Source organism: Poecilia mexicana, unplaced genomic scaffold (assembly GCF_051168715.1).
Source record: "Poecilia mexicana isolate PSO_F unplaced genomic scaffold, ASM5116871v1 scaffold_13, whole genome shotgun sequence".
Lineage (NCBI taxonomy): Eukaryota > Metazoa > Chordata > Actinopteri > Cyprinodontiformes > Poeciliidae > Poecilia > Poecilia mexicana.
In genome coordinates, this window is record NW_028263382.1 from 21,986,194 (window position 1) to 22,003,591 (window position 17,398).

General features: G+C 39.8%; 1 protein-coding gene across 1 annotated transcript in view; it reads left to right on the forward strand.

Moving 5' to 3' along the window:
- grm5b (glutamate receptor, metabotropic 5b) overlaps positions 1-11,602 on the forward strand; it is a 52,033-nt gene extending 40,431 nt beyond the window's left edge. The window contains exons 8-17 of the mRNA XM_088011884.1: positions 1,233-1,357; positions 1,462-1,630; positions 2,165-2,291; positions 5,477-5,594; positions 5,763-5,949; positions 6,089-6,247; positions 6,375-6,500; positions 7,874-8,056; positions 8,726-8,892; positions 10,525-11,602. Coding sequence (XP_087868010.1) covers positions 1,233-1,357; positions 1,462-1,630; positions 2,165-2,291; positions 5,477-5,594; positions 5,763-5,949; positions 6,089-6,247; positions 6,375-6,500; positions 7,874-8,056; positions 8,726-8,892; positions 10,525-11,602 — 2,439 coding nt within the window. The remainder of the gene's footprint in view (positions 1-1,232; positions 1,358-1,461; positions 1,631-2,164; positions 2,292-5,476; positions 5,595-5,762; positions 5,950-6,088; positions 6,248-6,374; positions 6,501-7,873; positions 8,057-8,725; positions 8,893-10,524) is intronic.
- Positions 11,603-17,398: the final 5,796 nt, after the last annotated feature.

Here is a 17,398-nt window from a genome sequence, read left to right on the forward strand (position 1 = left end):
TGAGTCTGGCTTTCATTCACTGTACTAATATCATCAGTCTTTTTACATACACAGGCTAAAAATCCCCAATTTCATTAAACTGGATCTTTTCTGTAATCATTCTAAAAATGGCCTTTTATTTGTCCACCACCAGAGTTTGAACCATTTTCCTACTTAGGAGAAGCTTAGAAGTGATGATTGACGAAGGTTGTTTCTGTTTTCTTTTCCTTTCCTTGTGATTTAGGTTAGTTGAGCTCCACTTAGAGTTTCCTGTGCTTCATTTAGTAAATTGCTGTCGACATAGGTTACTTCCTCTGCTAACCTCACTACAATAATGATTATTAAAGAGCTAAAAGTGCTACTCTCCGCTTTATGGTTGTGGGAGCTGTTGTCACACTCTCTTATATCGCTATTAATTGCATTTCCTAAAAATATAAATTCCTGTAGCATCTATAACCTGCACTTCTCATGCTCAAGATTTAATAGCAGTGTTGTTATAAAATTAAACATGTTACAGTAGTAGATGTATAGAATAACAATGGTGGAATGTTGTTTACATGAAGTTAATACATCATTTAAGCATAAAGCAGAAAGGCAGTAGGGTATAAGGAAGCATGTTTACAAGTCTCACAATGTCTTTTTAGAAAATATTTTTTTGCTGGAAAGATGTGGAAGCGGATTTTTAACAAGTGACCGCTCACTGACTGTCGATTTCATTTAAACAAACCGCCAGTAAGTCACAGAAAGTCTGTCACAGATAAAATGTTTATCTCCCTCTGCACAAACAGCAAAAGGTCTCCGTAGTTAAACTGTTCAACTACAAACACCGTTGTTGATATTTCTTAACTTTAAATAAGTTATAATATGCTTCAATTTTATGGACAGATGGGTGAAGATGCATCATCAAACCAACTACATTTTCAATGAGACATCAATCTGGATGTTATCTTTTGAATGTTTATGAAAAAGCCCACAATTTCATTGATTCTGATCATCTGATTTTCTTTTTAAACTAATCAGTTAATGATGCTCTATGACTAGTTTAACGTATCATGTTTCCTCTTTTTGTGGGCATTATTAAGAAGCCTGGTATGTTCATTTGTCCCTGTTTTTGCCAGTCAGTCTGTTAGAATATATTTATGTTTATATGGAAATCGTCCCATAAAGTTGAATAATTACATACTACCATGGTTATTTTGTGCAATCATTGAATTCGTTTGCATACTTCAGACTAATGGCTAACATTTCTACAGGGCCTTTGTGATGCTATGCGACCCATAGACGGTGCTACTCTGCTGGACTTCCTGATGAAAACCAACTTCACTGGCGTGTCTGGAGAGGGAATTTTATTTGATGAAAATGGAGACTCACCTGGCAGGTAGGCAAAGTTGCTGGGTGATTTATATCCAGCATAATTTCTATAACCTACCTCTTTGATCTCTCAGTGGGACATTCACTGCACATTTTTATTGCTTTAAATAGGTATGAAATAATGAATTTCAAGAAGATGGGGAGGGACTACTATGACTACATCAATGTTGGCAGTTGGGACAACAGTGGACTGAAGATAGCTGATGATGAAATCTGGTCCAGCAAAGAATCCATCATTAAATCGGTCTGCAGTGAACCCTGTGACAAAGGGCAAATTAAGGTAAGGTGGCATTAAATGCTTTTTTGAAAGATTTAAATGGGACAAAAAATTATAGTAAAAGAAGTGTTCATTTTGCAGGGTTTGCAGTGGTTGCTATACCCCTGGCAATATTAAAAGGCAGACAGAAGTAATTTTCAATGTGCACCACAAGATTTTACATCTTGGGTCATAAAAGTGATTTTAAAACTGTCTCATGGAATCGTGTGCAGACTTCTAAATCTATGATCAACTAGGCAAATGGTTTATAATTCAAGCCTATGGTATAAGTCACTTTTGCCCTTAGCCTATGCTTGCATCCCCTACCTATTCCTATGTGTGATCCTTATTCCCAGATTCCCTCATTCAAAGGAATATGATATTTTCTGCTTGACTTGACACAGGCTCAATTTTACATAAATATACTGAGTCCGCTGCATACGAGCTGCCATGTCAGCAAATACAAACAAGTTTCCTGCCAACTCAATCCCTGTATTTAAATGGGGACTTGTTCAGTAGTAAAAAAAAAAAAAAAAATGCTTATGGTCTCTGTTTCAGGTGATCCGCAAGGGTGAGGTGAGCTGCTGCTGGACGTGCACCCTGTGCAAAGAAAACGAGTTTGTGTTTGATGAATACACCTGTCAAGCCTGTGATCTTGGCTCCTGGCCTAATGATGGCCTCACAGGTCAGCATCTGTATGTTTGTGGTTCTGCATTTGCTCAGTTCTTGAAGATACTATCCATCCATCCGTTGGCTATCCATCCATCGCTTATTCTTGCAGAGTCACAGGGGGGTTGAAACCTGTGTCCAGGGGTCATTAGGCAAGAGGCGGGGATCTTGAAGATACTAAAATGTTGTAACAAAGAAGTCCTTGTTCAGTGTGGGTGATTGCATGTGGGGGTGCAGAAAAGATTAAGCAATTTAAAGTAGACTTACGCTAAGACGAGAGTCCTCTCATCCAGTGTGTTGTTACAGTAAATTAAAAAGTCCCGCACCAACCGCACATTTGAGACGACCCTTCTTTTTTGACTCACCTCTGCCTCTCTCATCCGCTTTACTTGTCACAGACATTGTCATGAGTGTTTTAATTATTCTGTATTAAGAGAGGCTTTCAATTTTTTATTCAAAAACACTACAGTCCCAGCGAATTTCACTCCACCTTTATTGCGTTGGAAGCACGGGGATATTGTCTTGTTGTGCTCTCAGCTGCTCATTATAATGTTCCTCGCTGAGCTTGATGATTAAAACATGAATCAGGCCCTGCTGAAAATTCAAATGAAGTGTCACTGTCACAAAAAGAAGCATCCTAAAACTCAAATCCTGAACCAATGCTGAGCTGAAAATTGAGAGTAGGAAAGAGAAATATGGCACGTGCCAATTTATTTTATGTCACATTTCCTCCACTCTTGTGGGGTGTCATTGAAAACGGCGGTAGGAGTTCGTCCTGTAGACGGTGGGTAAGTCCTTTCTTATTGTCCTCCCTTGACCTTTAATATTCAGCATGGTAGCTGAAGCCTGTAGCTACTCAGATAAGTTGAAAGTAGCCTTATAACTCTATCCAGATTTCTGGGAGAGCTAATGGAGCTATATGCTCCACATCACCAAAAGGTCAAAATGCCTGCTTTTACAGTTAATTGCTCTTACATCCAGGAAGCAACAAGGATGGACTTTTTCAAATAAATGGCTTGACAGTGGTGGAAATGTTATTTTTCCCCATGACTGTAAACAGGGGCACTTCAATCAAACCAACACACGGTTTTCTGTGTGTTGGTTTCAGCTCCACACATTTTGATCCTTCAAACTCAGACCAGTAGAAAATAAATCTAAAAGACTCAGAAATCAAAAGGCAGAGCAAAGAGACAAGGTAGAGCAAGGATGAACCGGCGGAGAGAGAGAGAGGAGATAGAGGTCAGATACATCTGAAACCACGGAGAGGTGGAGAATAGGTTTTGATACAACAGTTGAGGGAGAGAAATAACAATTTAGATAGATGAAATGAGGGTAAAGTGAAGTGAATGGAGGCTGTGACATAAGAAGAACCTTATGCAGGAAAAGGAGTAGAATAAAGAAGGATTTGCTGAGGGACTTGAGCCTGTCCAATCATGGCTAAGCCTTTTAGACTGATTGAGTTTATATCAAAACTTTTGATTCAATGAACCCCAAACCAGTACAGCTTATGGTCAAATATAGCAGTTCACAATTTCCTGCAACTCTGGCAATCGACATAGCCAAAGGGGGTGTGAGGGCATGTCGCAGGACTTTCAGCCTTGTATTCAGAGATATATAATTTTTGTCACATATAACATGTTGTCTTCTTCCAGAGTATTTTTGAGACAGAACTTAGATACATTCGTTTTTATGTGTGTGCTTGGGCTGTATTCTCATACGTTAAAATAAAATTGAAACTTATGCTTATTTACAACTTTGCAGAAGACTGTTACTTGATTATTATTATTTTTTTAATCACTCCCTTGCTTGCAAAACTTCTAATATTCATTACCCGGGTCCAAATTTCTTTATTGATTTTATGAACATTGTTGACCATTTTGAAAACATTGAAGCTAAAACAAAGAAAAAAGAATAATTCAGCCTCTGTAGAAATTGCGTTGTATTTCTAGAAAGAAAAAGCAAGACTAGCTTGAAAGTCAAAGAAAAGAAAGTTGATTTTCTACTCGTGGCCCAAGAAGTACCCAGATAAAGTCCACCAGCATAAAGACGCAATATAATTAGAGCTGTCTCTTTAATTAATGCACCTTTATCTCATCACGAATGGAGAAGACAGCGATAGAGAGGAAAAGAATTAGGTAACAAGGTGGGATGGAAGAGGAAGTGGAGAGATAAGGGAGATATTATGGGATATTTAAAGGCCAGAATAATTTATGGAGGAATAAGGAAATAAATGGAGGAAGAGAAATTCATGATAAGTCTTCAGGAGTAATGAGAAGATTAAGGTTCTATTATTAAGATATATATTGTATGTCACAAAGAGCAGCACCACTCAATTATGTTGTTTACCATTCTTTTTATGCTAATTCAAACTCATAGGAACATCATATTTATGACACAGTTGCAGTTGTAGAAATATTTGTTATTGAGTCTTTTCTACCTGTTGGTCAGCTGGTCGAACAGTCTTGACTGATTTCTTTTTTTTTAACACCAAGAACTTTGCTGAATTTCAATCAGTCACAGATTTGTTTAAACACAGACGAGCAAGAGAAAGAAAGTTAGGGGACGTGCTTCGCAAACATAAACCATCAGCACATCTAGAGACAAATATATTTACTCATTTATCTTTGCAAAGTAGCTCAAGCTCATTCAGATTGACAGGAGAGCATCTGTGAGCATCGATGGTTAATTCTTGCCACAGGTTATTAATTAGATTTAGGTCTAGAGTTTGGCAGGGTCATTCTCTAGCACATGCAAATGCTTGGATCTAAATCCCTTCATCTTAGCTCTGGCTGTATATCACTGGTGTTTGTCCTCCTGGAAGACGAACCTCTTCCCTAGTCTCAAGACTTTGCCAACATCTAACATTTTTTTTTCCAGCATTGCCAAATCACCATCAGTTTAATTATGTTCAGGGTAAGACAAAGTGGTGGTTTTCCTTCATTATATGTTTTGCATGTAGGTCAAGCAATAGTTTGCACTTGATTTTATTTCAGAGTATTAGATTAGATGGGGCTAACACAAATGACACATAAGATTTAAAAACTTTAGCGATGTACAAATACCGTTGGAAAAGACGAGGGATATTAAGCCAAATGTTAAAACAGAAAAACCTTTGAAATTCTCACATATCCATGCAACAATATGTTGCTGGAATATGCTTCTAATATTCCAGCTTCACATGCTTGCACCGTTTCTCTCCAGGCTGCGACCCAATCCCTGTGGAGTACCTGCGATGGGGGGATCCAGAACCCATAGCTGCTGTGGTATTTGCTTGCCTCGGACTAATGGCTACCTTCTTTGTCACTGCAGTTTTTATCTAGTAAGAATTTTTCTTAATGAAGAAATATTTCAAACCTAAAGTTGAAAATATGCCAGAATTTGTTTTTCCACTTTGTTATTGTCTGTCTTTGTATATTTTAATTGTTGTGGGGTTTTGTTTTAATGTCTCCATCATCATATCTAATGTTTGTTTGACTCTGTCTGCAAGTTTTCGGGACACCCCCGTTGTGAAGTCCTCCAGCCGGGAGCTGTGCTACATTATACTAGCAGGGATTTGCCTCGGATACCTGTGCACCTTCAGCCTCATTGCAAAGCCCCACGTGATCCACTGCTACCTCCAGCGACTAGGAATCGGTCTGTCACCTGCCATGAGTTACTCTGCACTTGTTACCAAGGTGAGAAATAGGACGGAGCCACCACTCCTCCCATTGAAATGAAGGCAGTTGTGTAGAAATACTGCAAGCAGACAGTTTAAAAATAGCTCCAGTACAGTAAGTGATGTATGTATTAATGATGTTTGGGATCCGACTGCAGACGAACCGCATCGCTCGGATCCTGGCTGGGAGCAAAAAGAAGATCTGTACAAAGAAACCTCGCTTCATGTCAGCCTGCGCCCAGCTCATCATTGCCTTCCTCCTCATACTGCTGCAGTTGGGCATCATTGTGGCTCTTTTCCTCATGGAGCCGCCGAATGTAGGTTGCAGATGTGTGAACTAAGAGCACGGTAACATGATTAAAGAAACAGACCTAGGGATCTTAAGATTTAATGTACGTACCCAGATTTAGCTTAGTCCTGTCTCTGTCCTCTCACTATCTGCAGGTGATCAACGACTACCCTAGCATCCGCCAGGTCAACCTTATTTGCAACACCACTAACCTCGGAGTGGTGGCCCCCCTGGGATACAATGGCCTGCTGATCCTCAGCTGCACCTTTTATGCCTTTAAGGTATGTCTGAAGTTTCCTGTCTGTTTCTTTAATGAACAAAAATATCATTGGTACCTATCCTGTTGTGACTATTCATTTGAAGGTATTCAGATGCTTTATTATGTTTGTTTCAAAACTACATATCAGACAGAGGCGAATAATAAGTTGCACATCGGGAGACTTTGCTCTCACACGACCCAAAATATTTGAGAATAAAATACTATTTTGGTTTATAGATTGAATGCATTGACAGGTTACAACAGCCAACAGTCTGAACTAGTGTTGCTAGTGGATACTGTCATATGATGCCATGCTCTTGTAGAAAATAGGACACTGCTTATTGAAAGTCTGTGTTATTGGCACTAAACCGTGTTGTGGAGAAACCGTATAAACAATATATAAACCACAGATGGACACATTTTTAATTATATTTGCATTCTTTCCAGATTCTCTCTTTAAGACCAGTATGCAGTAGAAGATGCAGCATTGTTCTGGAATAAATTAACTCCCATTTTCAGGAGTGAGCTGACAAAACGCTTTGAATTTTTAGTGTCACCTGGGGGAAAAATCCCTTTTAATGGATTTTTTTTTTTTAAGTTTACTTTGATCTTTACTCATATTTCTGTAATGTAGAAAAAATATGGAATGTGTTATCTGGTAGGATATTAATCTAATCTAATTGACATATTTTTCTGCATAAGTCTGTGAATTTGAATTGGCTTCTCAGTAAGACTTACATTCACATATATTACGTTTATCCCATTAACTGTCACGAGGACACCAGTGTCCTCACGGACCTATTGACTTGCATGTAAGTGACAGTCCAGAGCAGCATGCATATGGTGGGTGGCTGTCAAGGAGACTCTCCACTGTTTGCCAAATCTTCAGTAAAAGACTTTAATCAAAGATTCCCTTCCCAGTCGCCTGTGTTATGATGTTCGTCAGACACAAAAAGTGAACAGAAACGGTGAAGCACTATGAAAGTTTGGTGTGTAAAACTTTAACAGCAATGAATGCACTTATTTTTACTGTGCTGTTTATGTGGGCAGAGTTAGATTTTTTTCTGTAAGAAAATAGACACGAACAGAACAACTGAACATATTATCCTGACAAGTGTTTTAGGTTTATTGCCACTTGATTAACCTCTCTCTCCTATAAAGAGTTTTCTAGATGTTCATTAAGTCTTAAAGCCCATTGCCTTTAGTACCAGGACTTTGGGCAAACAGCTTGCATCAATATTCATTCCAGCTCTGTGGCTTGTTGACAAAAGCTAAAAGTGGCTATTACACTTCTGCATTAACGAAGGCAAAAAAAAAACAAAAAACAACCTGAACATAAATAAACAGTTACAACATTTTTACTGATTCTTGATTTTTTTCTTCTCCTTTTCCAAGACCCGCAATGTCCCAGCTAATTTCAACGAGGCCAAGTACATTGCTTTTACCATGTACACCACCTGCATCATCTGGTTGGCGTTTGTTCCCATCTACTTTGGCTCCAACTATAAAATCATCACCATGTGCTTCAGTGTCAGCCTCAGTGCCACTGTGGCTCTGTGCTGCATGTTTGTACCCAAGGTAAGGTGAAAATGAAAGTAACGTTTTACCGTATGTTTTAATGGACTTTTGGATTAATTGCGTCACCCACAGTTACTGTTGCCACTGGTAGACATGTAAATAAAAGCTTTGCAGTTGCATAATAGAGAGGGAGCTCTGTTGTAGATTTCCTGCTTAATCTCTCCAAGTTGTTCAGTCGTGGATTCCTCGGTGAACGGTTTTTGTGTTAACTTGGCCACCATCATTTTCACATCACAAGACCCAATTATGACCCATTTCAGTTTTCTGGTAGATATTAGATATGTATTAAAAACCTTCCTGGTGTTTCAATAAATTTTGTGAAATACCAGAGTATAATGTTGTGGCAGAGTAAAATCCCATACTCTGCCAACAACATCACAGGTCTAACCTCAAGTTGCTAACAATCTGCGAGTGTAGCTTTGAATGGTCACTGTGACAGGAAAGACTCAACAGGTTAGCACTACATTAGCGAAGTTATTACCAACCCTAACAAAATGAAAAGAAAATCTGTTCATTTAATCTAACCTTCTAATTTGTTTTCACTTCGGGAAAGTAAGACTAGAGACTTCTCAGTATTTACGTGAAAATGACAAAGAAACGGCTTTAATCTGAGAAATGGCATCGAACTGAAATAGAGAGTTATGAATGCATTGCTCTGTTCCATTTTAGGTGTACATCATCCTGGCCAAGCCAGAGCGTAACGTGCGCAGTGCCTTTACCACCAGCACCGTGGTCCGGATGCATGTGGGAGATGGGAAGTCATCCTCAGCTGCCAGCCGCTCTTCCAGTCTGGTTAACCTGTTTAAGCGTAGAGGCTCTACTGGAGAGACCCTCAGGTATATCTATGTGTGAGAGTCCGCTTTCCACCCCCACCTAGAGCCTTTCTGCCGCGGTACTCGTGAGTTACAGTCCATGGCGCCATCTCTATAATAGACCCACTTACGAAAGCGTTCCTGCTGTGCGAGAGATTGATTACCTGCATTCACCTGAATCTGCTTGCCTTTTCTTCTGACCCCATTGTGAACTTTGGAAAATTGCCTCATGGAGGCACGACAAAGAAGGAGCGATGACATACTGAGAGGGAGAGGAGTGAAGAGGGAATATAAACAGTGAAAAAGATGGATGGTGAAGAAAATGAAGAGCTGAGGTGATGGGAAGAAAGAGAGGACATTATTCCTCTTACTTCGCTCTCTTCAGGCCATCCACAGTGACAGGGAACCGATCAAAGGACTCAAAAAGGAGTGACGCATAACCCCCCGTCTTAGAGAAAAGACTGGAACACGTTTTCATTTGTCAGCAGGTTGCTCCAGCTCACCCTGCTTGGCAAGCAAGATCTCAATCACACCCCTGTAAAAAAATGTCTATGCTCCTCTCTTCCCTCTCTTCCCCTGCACGTCTCTTTTGGTCCTATCGTCCTCTGTGGGTGGTGGTAATTGGCAAGGCTGTCTGTCTCCTCCGAAAAGGGCTGGAAACTGTTGTGTTTGAGATGCTGCCGTTGTCAGAGCAGGCAGAACAGACACGGACGGAAAATAATTTAGCAGACTGGAGGAATAAGAAATGCTTGATCAATGTTTATACCAAATGTTTGAACAGCTGAGAAAAAAAAAGTTGGTTTACCTTCACCAGACGTTAAAGTCAAACTTTGAGCTAAACACTGCAGATGCCACAGCAAATCGATTGTCTAGATCAGCATGCAGCATGTACCTCTATAAGCCCCGTCCTGCATGTTCATTCAAAGGGGATTTGAGTTCTCCCATCTCTACCCCAGTCATGATGGCGCTGGATTTAATCAGGAGTTCCTTTTTAGATTAATCACACTAATTAACCTGACAAAAAGACAGAGGGGCATCGAAGGACAGATCTCTTGAACTCAGGTGAAACAGGGAGGACTGGAAAAAACAAACAAAAAAAAAAGGGTCTGGCAAATAAACGTTAAAAGCACATTTAGAAAGGGAGGAAATAAAAATTTATATAACTGTGTATTATGTCCATGTGCAATATATAGATAAGTTTTTTGATTCAAAGTTCCAAAGAAAATTATTTCTAAAATCCATACAAGTTGCAGGCTAAATTATCTTTCCAATTACTGAAACCATCAATAAAAGTCCAAAATTAGCATGAAATCCATGACAATGACGAGTGTATGTGTACCTTCTGACCAACATGCACATCTCTGTAACTGAGGCGAAGCAAAGGCGATTAAAAAGCAAAACAAGACACGAGATCTTATAAAGAAAAAAATTAAGGCAGAGAAAAGTAGCAAAATTTATCAGCATATAAAGTGAAACTGATTCATGTGGTTGGCACAAAGCTCCCGCTGAATGTTTTATTTATTATCCGTAATTACTTTGCACAATTATTAAATAGGCTTGGAAGGCTAATGAACAGAATATTGAATTTGCTCATCTAGATCCCGGCGCTAAACACTTTTCCCTCTTCCTTTTCTCGGCTTTTGTAATTCTCCACAGCTCCAATGGTAAATCGGTGTCTTGGGCGCAGACAGAGCGCAGCAGTTCTCGAGGCAACCACCTGTGGCAGCGGCTGTCCTTCCACATCAAGAAGAAAGAGAACAACCAGACAGCGGTCATTAAGCCCTTCTCCAAAACCTCTGAGGAGCGGTACTCCGGGGGATCCGACTTGCCTCCGCATGTACCTCTGCCCTCCCTCTCCTCCATGTCCTCCCTGCCCACTCATCCTGACTGCGGCACAGACAAGACTCTCTACGAGCTCTCAGAAGCCGAGGAGCACTACTCGATCACCTATCGGCCGCAGACGCCGTCGCCGATCAGCACCATCAGCCAGAGGATAGGAGCCAGTTTGGGGGAGGAGTCCCAAGTGGCCTGCATTTCTAAGTACTCCAGCAGCGTCTGCAGCGGCGGCAGCAGCAGCAGCTGCGGGCCTCCGAGCAGCGGCTCCGTTGCCGCGGGGAGCGATGGGCGTCTGGTTGCCATGGACAACCGTCCACCGCCACGCCAGAATTCGCTGATGGATCAGATCAGCTGCGTGGTGAACCGCTTCACCGCCAACATTACGGAGCTCAATAGCATGATGCTCTCCGCCTCGCCGACGCACACGCACAAACACACTCCCCCCGCCGCTCACCCCCCCGATCCCTACCTGCTGCCCCGGGAGATCCCGATGCCCCCGACCCTCACCACCTATGCTGACGTCCAGCCCCTTCCCCACATGGAACCCAGTCTGGGCAACCGGGGTGGCTGTCCAGTTCACTCCATCCCTCGCTCGCCCTACCCCCTTCAGCCTCCTCCTCATCCCCACACGTCCCCGTCGCTCTCCCCCATAAGAGGAAGCCTAGTCGCCTGCATCCCCGACTCCCCGCTCAGGAGGGTTGAGCTGGAAGAGGAGCTCATTGCTCTCACTCCTCCTTCGCCCTTCCGTGACTCTTTGGGATCCAGCAGTGGCTCCCAGATCTCAGAGACTGGTTTGTTTGTCCCTCCTGTCCCCAACCACCTGCCCCCTTCTCCTCCCTCACCTAGGTACACCAGACTGACTCTCAGAAACTACAGTCAGAGTTCCTCCTCACTGTGAGGGAGAGGTGATGATCCGGAAAACGTAGATCAAAACAGGACGGACAGACTGGAATCCATTCACCACCGTTTGGAGTCAAAACCCGAGGAGACGTCGTCGTGGAGGGCTGGTTGGTGAAGACACCAAGCTGTGTTTGTGTTTACATGTTTACAGTGAGATGCGTGTACTAGAGGCCGGCAGGGCGTCGTATCTTCTCTCCGTCTTTATTGGGTGAGAATTGAAAACGGCCGCTCTGACTCTGAGGTGTTTCAGTAACAGCAGAAATTCTTCCTGGAGGTTCTCTGTCATTTAGATTGGGCTAGTGGCCTTACGGTAACTCGGCTGACAACTAATTACAGATTCTCTGTGTGCTCGCTTCGGTGGGCCTGAGTGTGTTTTTGCTGTATCTCAGAGAAGGAGAGGTGACGGGAGTATGGCAGCAGAGAGTGCCTGTAAGAACTACAAAGGGCACATACCGAAATATATTTGCTAACACAAATCACAAAAGTGTGAGCACACGATTATAAATAAAGTGTGTGAGGAATAGCGGTGGATTTATAGGACACATACATTTTGTCTTCAGTGATAAAATCCAGTTAGTGTCTAATTAAAGTGCATTGTGTGAACAGTGTTAACATTCTAAAACGGTGTTAATCTAGAACATTTTGTTACAAAAGCTTAGTTCATTTTGTTCAGCTTTCATCACATCCGTGTGTTTTCATATTTTCTACTCTTCTAGTAAGTCTGAATGTATATTTTCTACATTATTCCTGAGGCAGTTGGGACCAAATCTTTTTGTAGCTACGCTTGTAACTTGAGACAGGGAGAACGAAGTCGGGGTGGGTGGGTGGCGAGACCAGGCCTCGTTCTTACTGTGAACATTTTCAGTATTTAGCTCTCACTCAGGTGGATCATTGGGAAGGATCTGTCCTCGAAGCTTTTCCGCTAATACGTGTCGTTCAGAAATACACTCTGAAAGGCTTAGCTGGATTCCAGTCATGACATTTTCCAGATACAATATGTCAGCAGGTGGCAGTAACCTGTTTCATCTGAAACAGTGCTTTAAATGGAATTAGAATAAAAGTCATTAACATTTGCAGAGGAGCACAAATTGACAGATTCAAGCTGGCGGTTTCAGTCTTGTAAAAAGTAATTTGTTGAACAATCTTTGTCATTTTAAAAGACAAATTAAAGTTATGCATTTTTTCCACTTATCCACTGAAATGATTTCATTTATCACAAGTTCAATAAAAAGCAGTAAGGGCAAATGTTCACAATCAAGAGTAAAAACACTGACATGAATATCGTCTGGAACCATGATATGCATTTCCTTATTTGGGGGGAGAAACTGCTATCTTGCTGAGAGTGAGGCAGAGTCGAGGCTAGGGTGGTGGATGCTGTAGTTGCAATTTGGAAATTTCCCGGGATTTTGCTCATTGGTTCGGCTCTGTTAACTGTTACTAATGGATATTTGACAACACAATGACAGATTTTTCTTCTTTGGGAAAATGGTTTTTGTTTTTTCCCCAAGTGGGGAATCAAAACAAACAAAAAAGAAAAACTTTTGACTACAAGTAGTTAGCACGTTGTGAGTTTTCAAAGCCAAGTTCAGTCTGTGATTGGTAACAATTGCAACACCGTGCAACCCTCGGTAAATACTTATTTTTTTGTCCATCAGAGTTTCATCAGTGTTAAAAGAAACTTATTGTTCAGTAGCTTTTTATTAATTATTAGCATAACAGTATGTGATATTACTGTGAAATCACTTGAATAAATCAGAACTAAAAGAATAATTAGACGACGAAAAACATTCACGTTATTACTTTAAACCACAGTTTTTTTTGTTCCAGCTTTTCATCATACCAGCCCATTCCTAATCATATACCAATAAGAAATTTAGACGTTTTGTTTTCAGTCTTGTGACGACCCCTCCAGTCATCACACAGTATTCTGTGTGCATCAGCTGCTCTTCTCTCTCTCTCGCTCTCTCTTTGTCGGGTAACCTCTTCAGATGTTAAGTGGAACATAAATTAATAGGTTGTAGTTGTAATCCCTTTGACTTACGGCTTAAATTGTGTTTCAGTTGGTTGTGTCTAAAGAATATGTGGGTTTCTTTGTGAATTAATTGAATTTGCCGACAAAGATAACGTTGAAAATAATAGTTCCAGTTTGCTTATGAAGTGTTTCAAAATAAAAGTTCTCTTCTTTTAGCATTTTTCAGCAGACAGCGAGTACCCCTCTACACGAGGACATTTTCAGGACGCTTATATTGAGGGAACATAAATCACAGTTGTGTAATTATGATCCGCTCACTCTCAGCGAAAAAGCAAATCTCTTCTCTTACATTCAGATTTTATTGTCAGTTGCTTTCAGCTCAGGCCTGGTCCTGTGTCATACATCCTGGAGAGTTAACTCTCTCATAATCGGAGAAGATTTTTGTAGATGTCTGAGCAAACTGGCTTTGTAGAGAACTGGGGGATGCCTTTGAAGCGAATGCATTTACATGTGCCAACGCTTGCTTTCTGGGTTGCAGCAGGAGAGACGTGCAGATGAATGCATTCCACACAACCCCTCTGAGAGACGAGGCCTTTGCTTGAGTCAGCGTCAACAAAAAAAAAACACAAAAAAAACAAAAAAAAAAACACAATACCAAACATCCAATGGTTCAGATGCACAATACATGCATTTTTACCTTTAGTTCGGTTAACTAAAGCAGTATGTACGACTCGATTTAAAAGAAATTTCAAAGCAATTATCAAAACGACAAAAAAAAAACAAGCGCTTCAAAGTGTTTCCTGTGACATATTGTCCACCACCGTGTCCATGTATTTTCTGCACCGTGTGCATTCGTCTGCTGTGAGGGAGAAGCTGTCTGATGTTTGCTTAACATTTGCGCTCCACTGTAGCCGGCGAGAACAAACTCAGACAAAGCGATCTTGTAAATAACAAGGGCATGCGAAGACAGACCTGTTTTGTTTAAACGAATTGAATCGAGATGAAAGACAATTTATTTACATATCAACAAATGTTAGAAAAAAAAGAGAGAAAAAAATCTGATGTTTTTAAGCTGTTATAACATACAGTACAAATATGTGTTACGACTAGAGAAACTGTGTTCCTACGCTGAATGTGTGAGTGACAAATCCTATTCAAACGTCTTGTAATTGAACAATATTATGATACTTGCTATTAATATGATTATTGTGCCAAAGGGGTAAGAGGTGTCTAGTTTACTAGATTGTGGGTTAAAATATGTGGTTTCTTAAAAAAAAAGAAGAAAAAAAATTATGTAAATTGTTTTTATTGTTTTGGATACATTTTAGATAAATATTTCATATTTTTCAGTGTAGAAGCAATATTATCAATATGTATACAAGGTCCACATCTGAGGTTTTATAAATCATCCAGAATTGCCACTCTTATTACAAGCCCTCTTTAAGGATGTAAGGATGGTGGATTGATAGCTTGAAACTTTGCTTTGCTTTGTATTTAATCTGTATTTGTTGAAATTCATTGTTATCTTCATGCTCTTGCTTTATACCTTAGTCACATTTTTACTGTTCATTTCTGGCTGTAATCATATTTAATTGATTGAATAGTATGTACAATTATGTCATACTGTTAATTAGGACAAATTAATGAAACTAATTGGTCCAAGAGGGGGGAGGTGACAGGCTGATAAACACAAGGTTATATGATTTTGATTAGAGAACACATAAAACAAGGAACGACATGTGACAAAAACCATCATGTAGGGTTGGTTTTGAAAACTACGGATGTTTTAGAAAAATATTTGTCTTTCCATTCATTTTCTCATGTTCTGTCCTCTAAGAATTTTGTATTTTTTTTTTCGTTTATTAAAGGAGTGCGCACATATTCAAAGTGGCAGGTTGCATGCCGATTAGGTGGAACCGCTGCAAAGTCGACTGGTACTTTTTAATGGTTCTGTCTGGGTGTGAAACATAGAAATCTAAAAATATTTGTCAATGGAAAAACATTTTTTAAATTAAGTTTTGTAAAGTGCAATTTAATTACTGACTATTTCTTATCAGTGACATATTTTGTATAAAGGTGACAGAGGTTAGCTTAGCCCTTATTCATGAGTTGAGTTTGATGTTACTCTAATTACAAATTCACAAAATCAATTCCCTTTTTTTTCTTGAAGAGGACTTTAACCTTGTAATATATTTTTTTTACATTTCACATTATTTTTAAAGCATGCAGGCAATGCAAGCATATTGCTATCCAACCAATAGCTGTAACTTTAAAGTGAAGGATCTTACTCAGGTGTGAAAAATTGTTCTTAAGAAATATGAAAATACAAATCTGCAGATATAAATTGTGTAGGAATCCTGCACCTGCATTGATGTTGAACTGATCTGGAGAAAGTGGTTTGTTTGCTGCTGTCACTGTTGGTGCTCAGATTAGGTTCAGAGACAAACAAAAAGCTTACTGCAGCACTTCACTGTGTGTAGGAGCCTCCTGGGTGAAGCGCTGCAGCCTCTGCAGAAAGCTACGATTTATCTCACTCTCTGACAACTTGGTTTAATTTATTGTCTCTTTAACACAAATAGCTTAAAATGGTAATTATCAAACAAATTCCAAAACTAAATAGAACACAATGTATAAAACGGTGGTGTTAAAAGCCTACAAACGTTGTATTTACAGAATTAATGTAGCATTTCGACTAAATCACTTTGTTTGGGAAAGAAAATCATTCATTTCTTTATCAAAATGAGATTTGGCCACGAGTCTAAACTGGTTTTATTTTTATTTTTGTTTTTCCTCTCAAAATGCTGTTGGCTAACTCACTTTCATAAATACACTCTAATAAATTGAACACGTAATCCCTGTGCTTTAACATTTCTTTAATCCAGACATGCTCGTCTGTTTAGTTGGTGAAAAAAATACAGATTCGGATATTTTAAATCCCTTGACTGAACATTTAAAACCATTTCAGTGGTTATCAAAACACCCTTCCTGTCTCACTCTAAAAAAAGTCAGCTGATGCTGATGCCATGCCCTTCGCCTCCCCCCAGCATTATTTCAACAAGCTTTGGGCTTTTAGGCTTATTTGATGATATGGTGATGACAGAGGTTTTTGTTTGTCACGAAGAGAGAATCTTGTTGAATTGCAGTTGCCTAAAACATAAAACCTTTTGCAAGGTCTGACACTGGTGCACTTAAAGATCATGATTCCTCTACATAGGATAAGCATAAACCAACTTTCACAAAGATCAGTGATGGGATTCGTAGTTTTAAAGTGCTTTTGGTCAGTTGTTCATCATACGTATCAAGTCCGTTTTCTTTTCTCGTTATAAATCATTTTAAAAGATGACCTTTGAAAAGCCAGCATAATATTATGGAAATAGTTGCACTGAAAGAATTGAGCTTGTATTTATGTTTTCAATGTAGGGATCCAAAGTTTATGTCTAGGTTAAAGTTAGATGATTGCATTTTGAATACAGCCAGGATTCTTTTGAATAAAAATATTTTCTAAAGTAAATTGTTGACTGCTTAGAAAAGAAAAAGGAAATTTTTACTTTCCTTTAGGGCACCAGGATTAAATCTCACGTGTCCCTAATGCCAAAAAGCACTGAAAGTATTGAATGAAAGTTTAATAACTTTTTTCAAACTGTGCTTCAGAGACTCAGTGTGAAGTGTAAAATAGTCCAGTTCAGGTTTGACCCCCCGACACGCCTGGATTTGAGGACTCCTGCTTTAGAACAATAATGCCCTGCTTGCTTATTATTTCTATGTGATTCAGAAGAAACAGATTTGCATTTATTGTGCAGACACCACTTAGACATTTGGTTT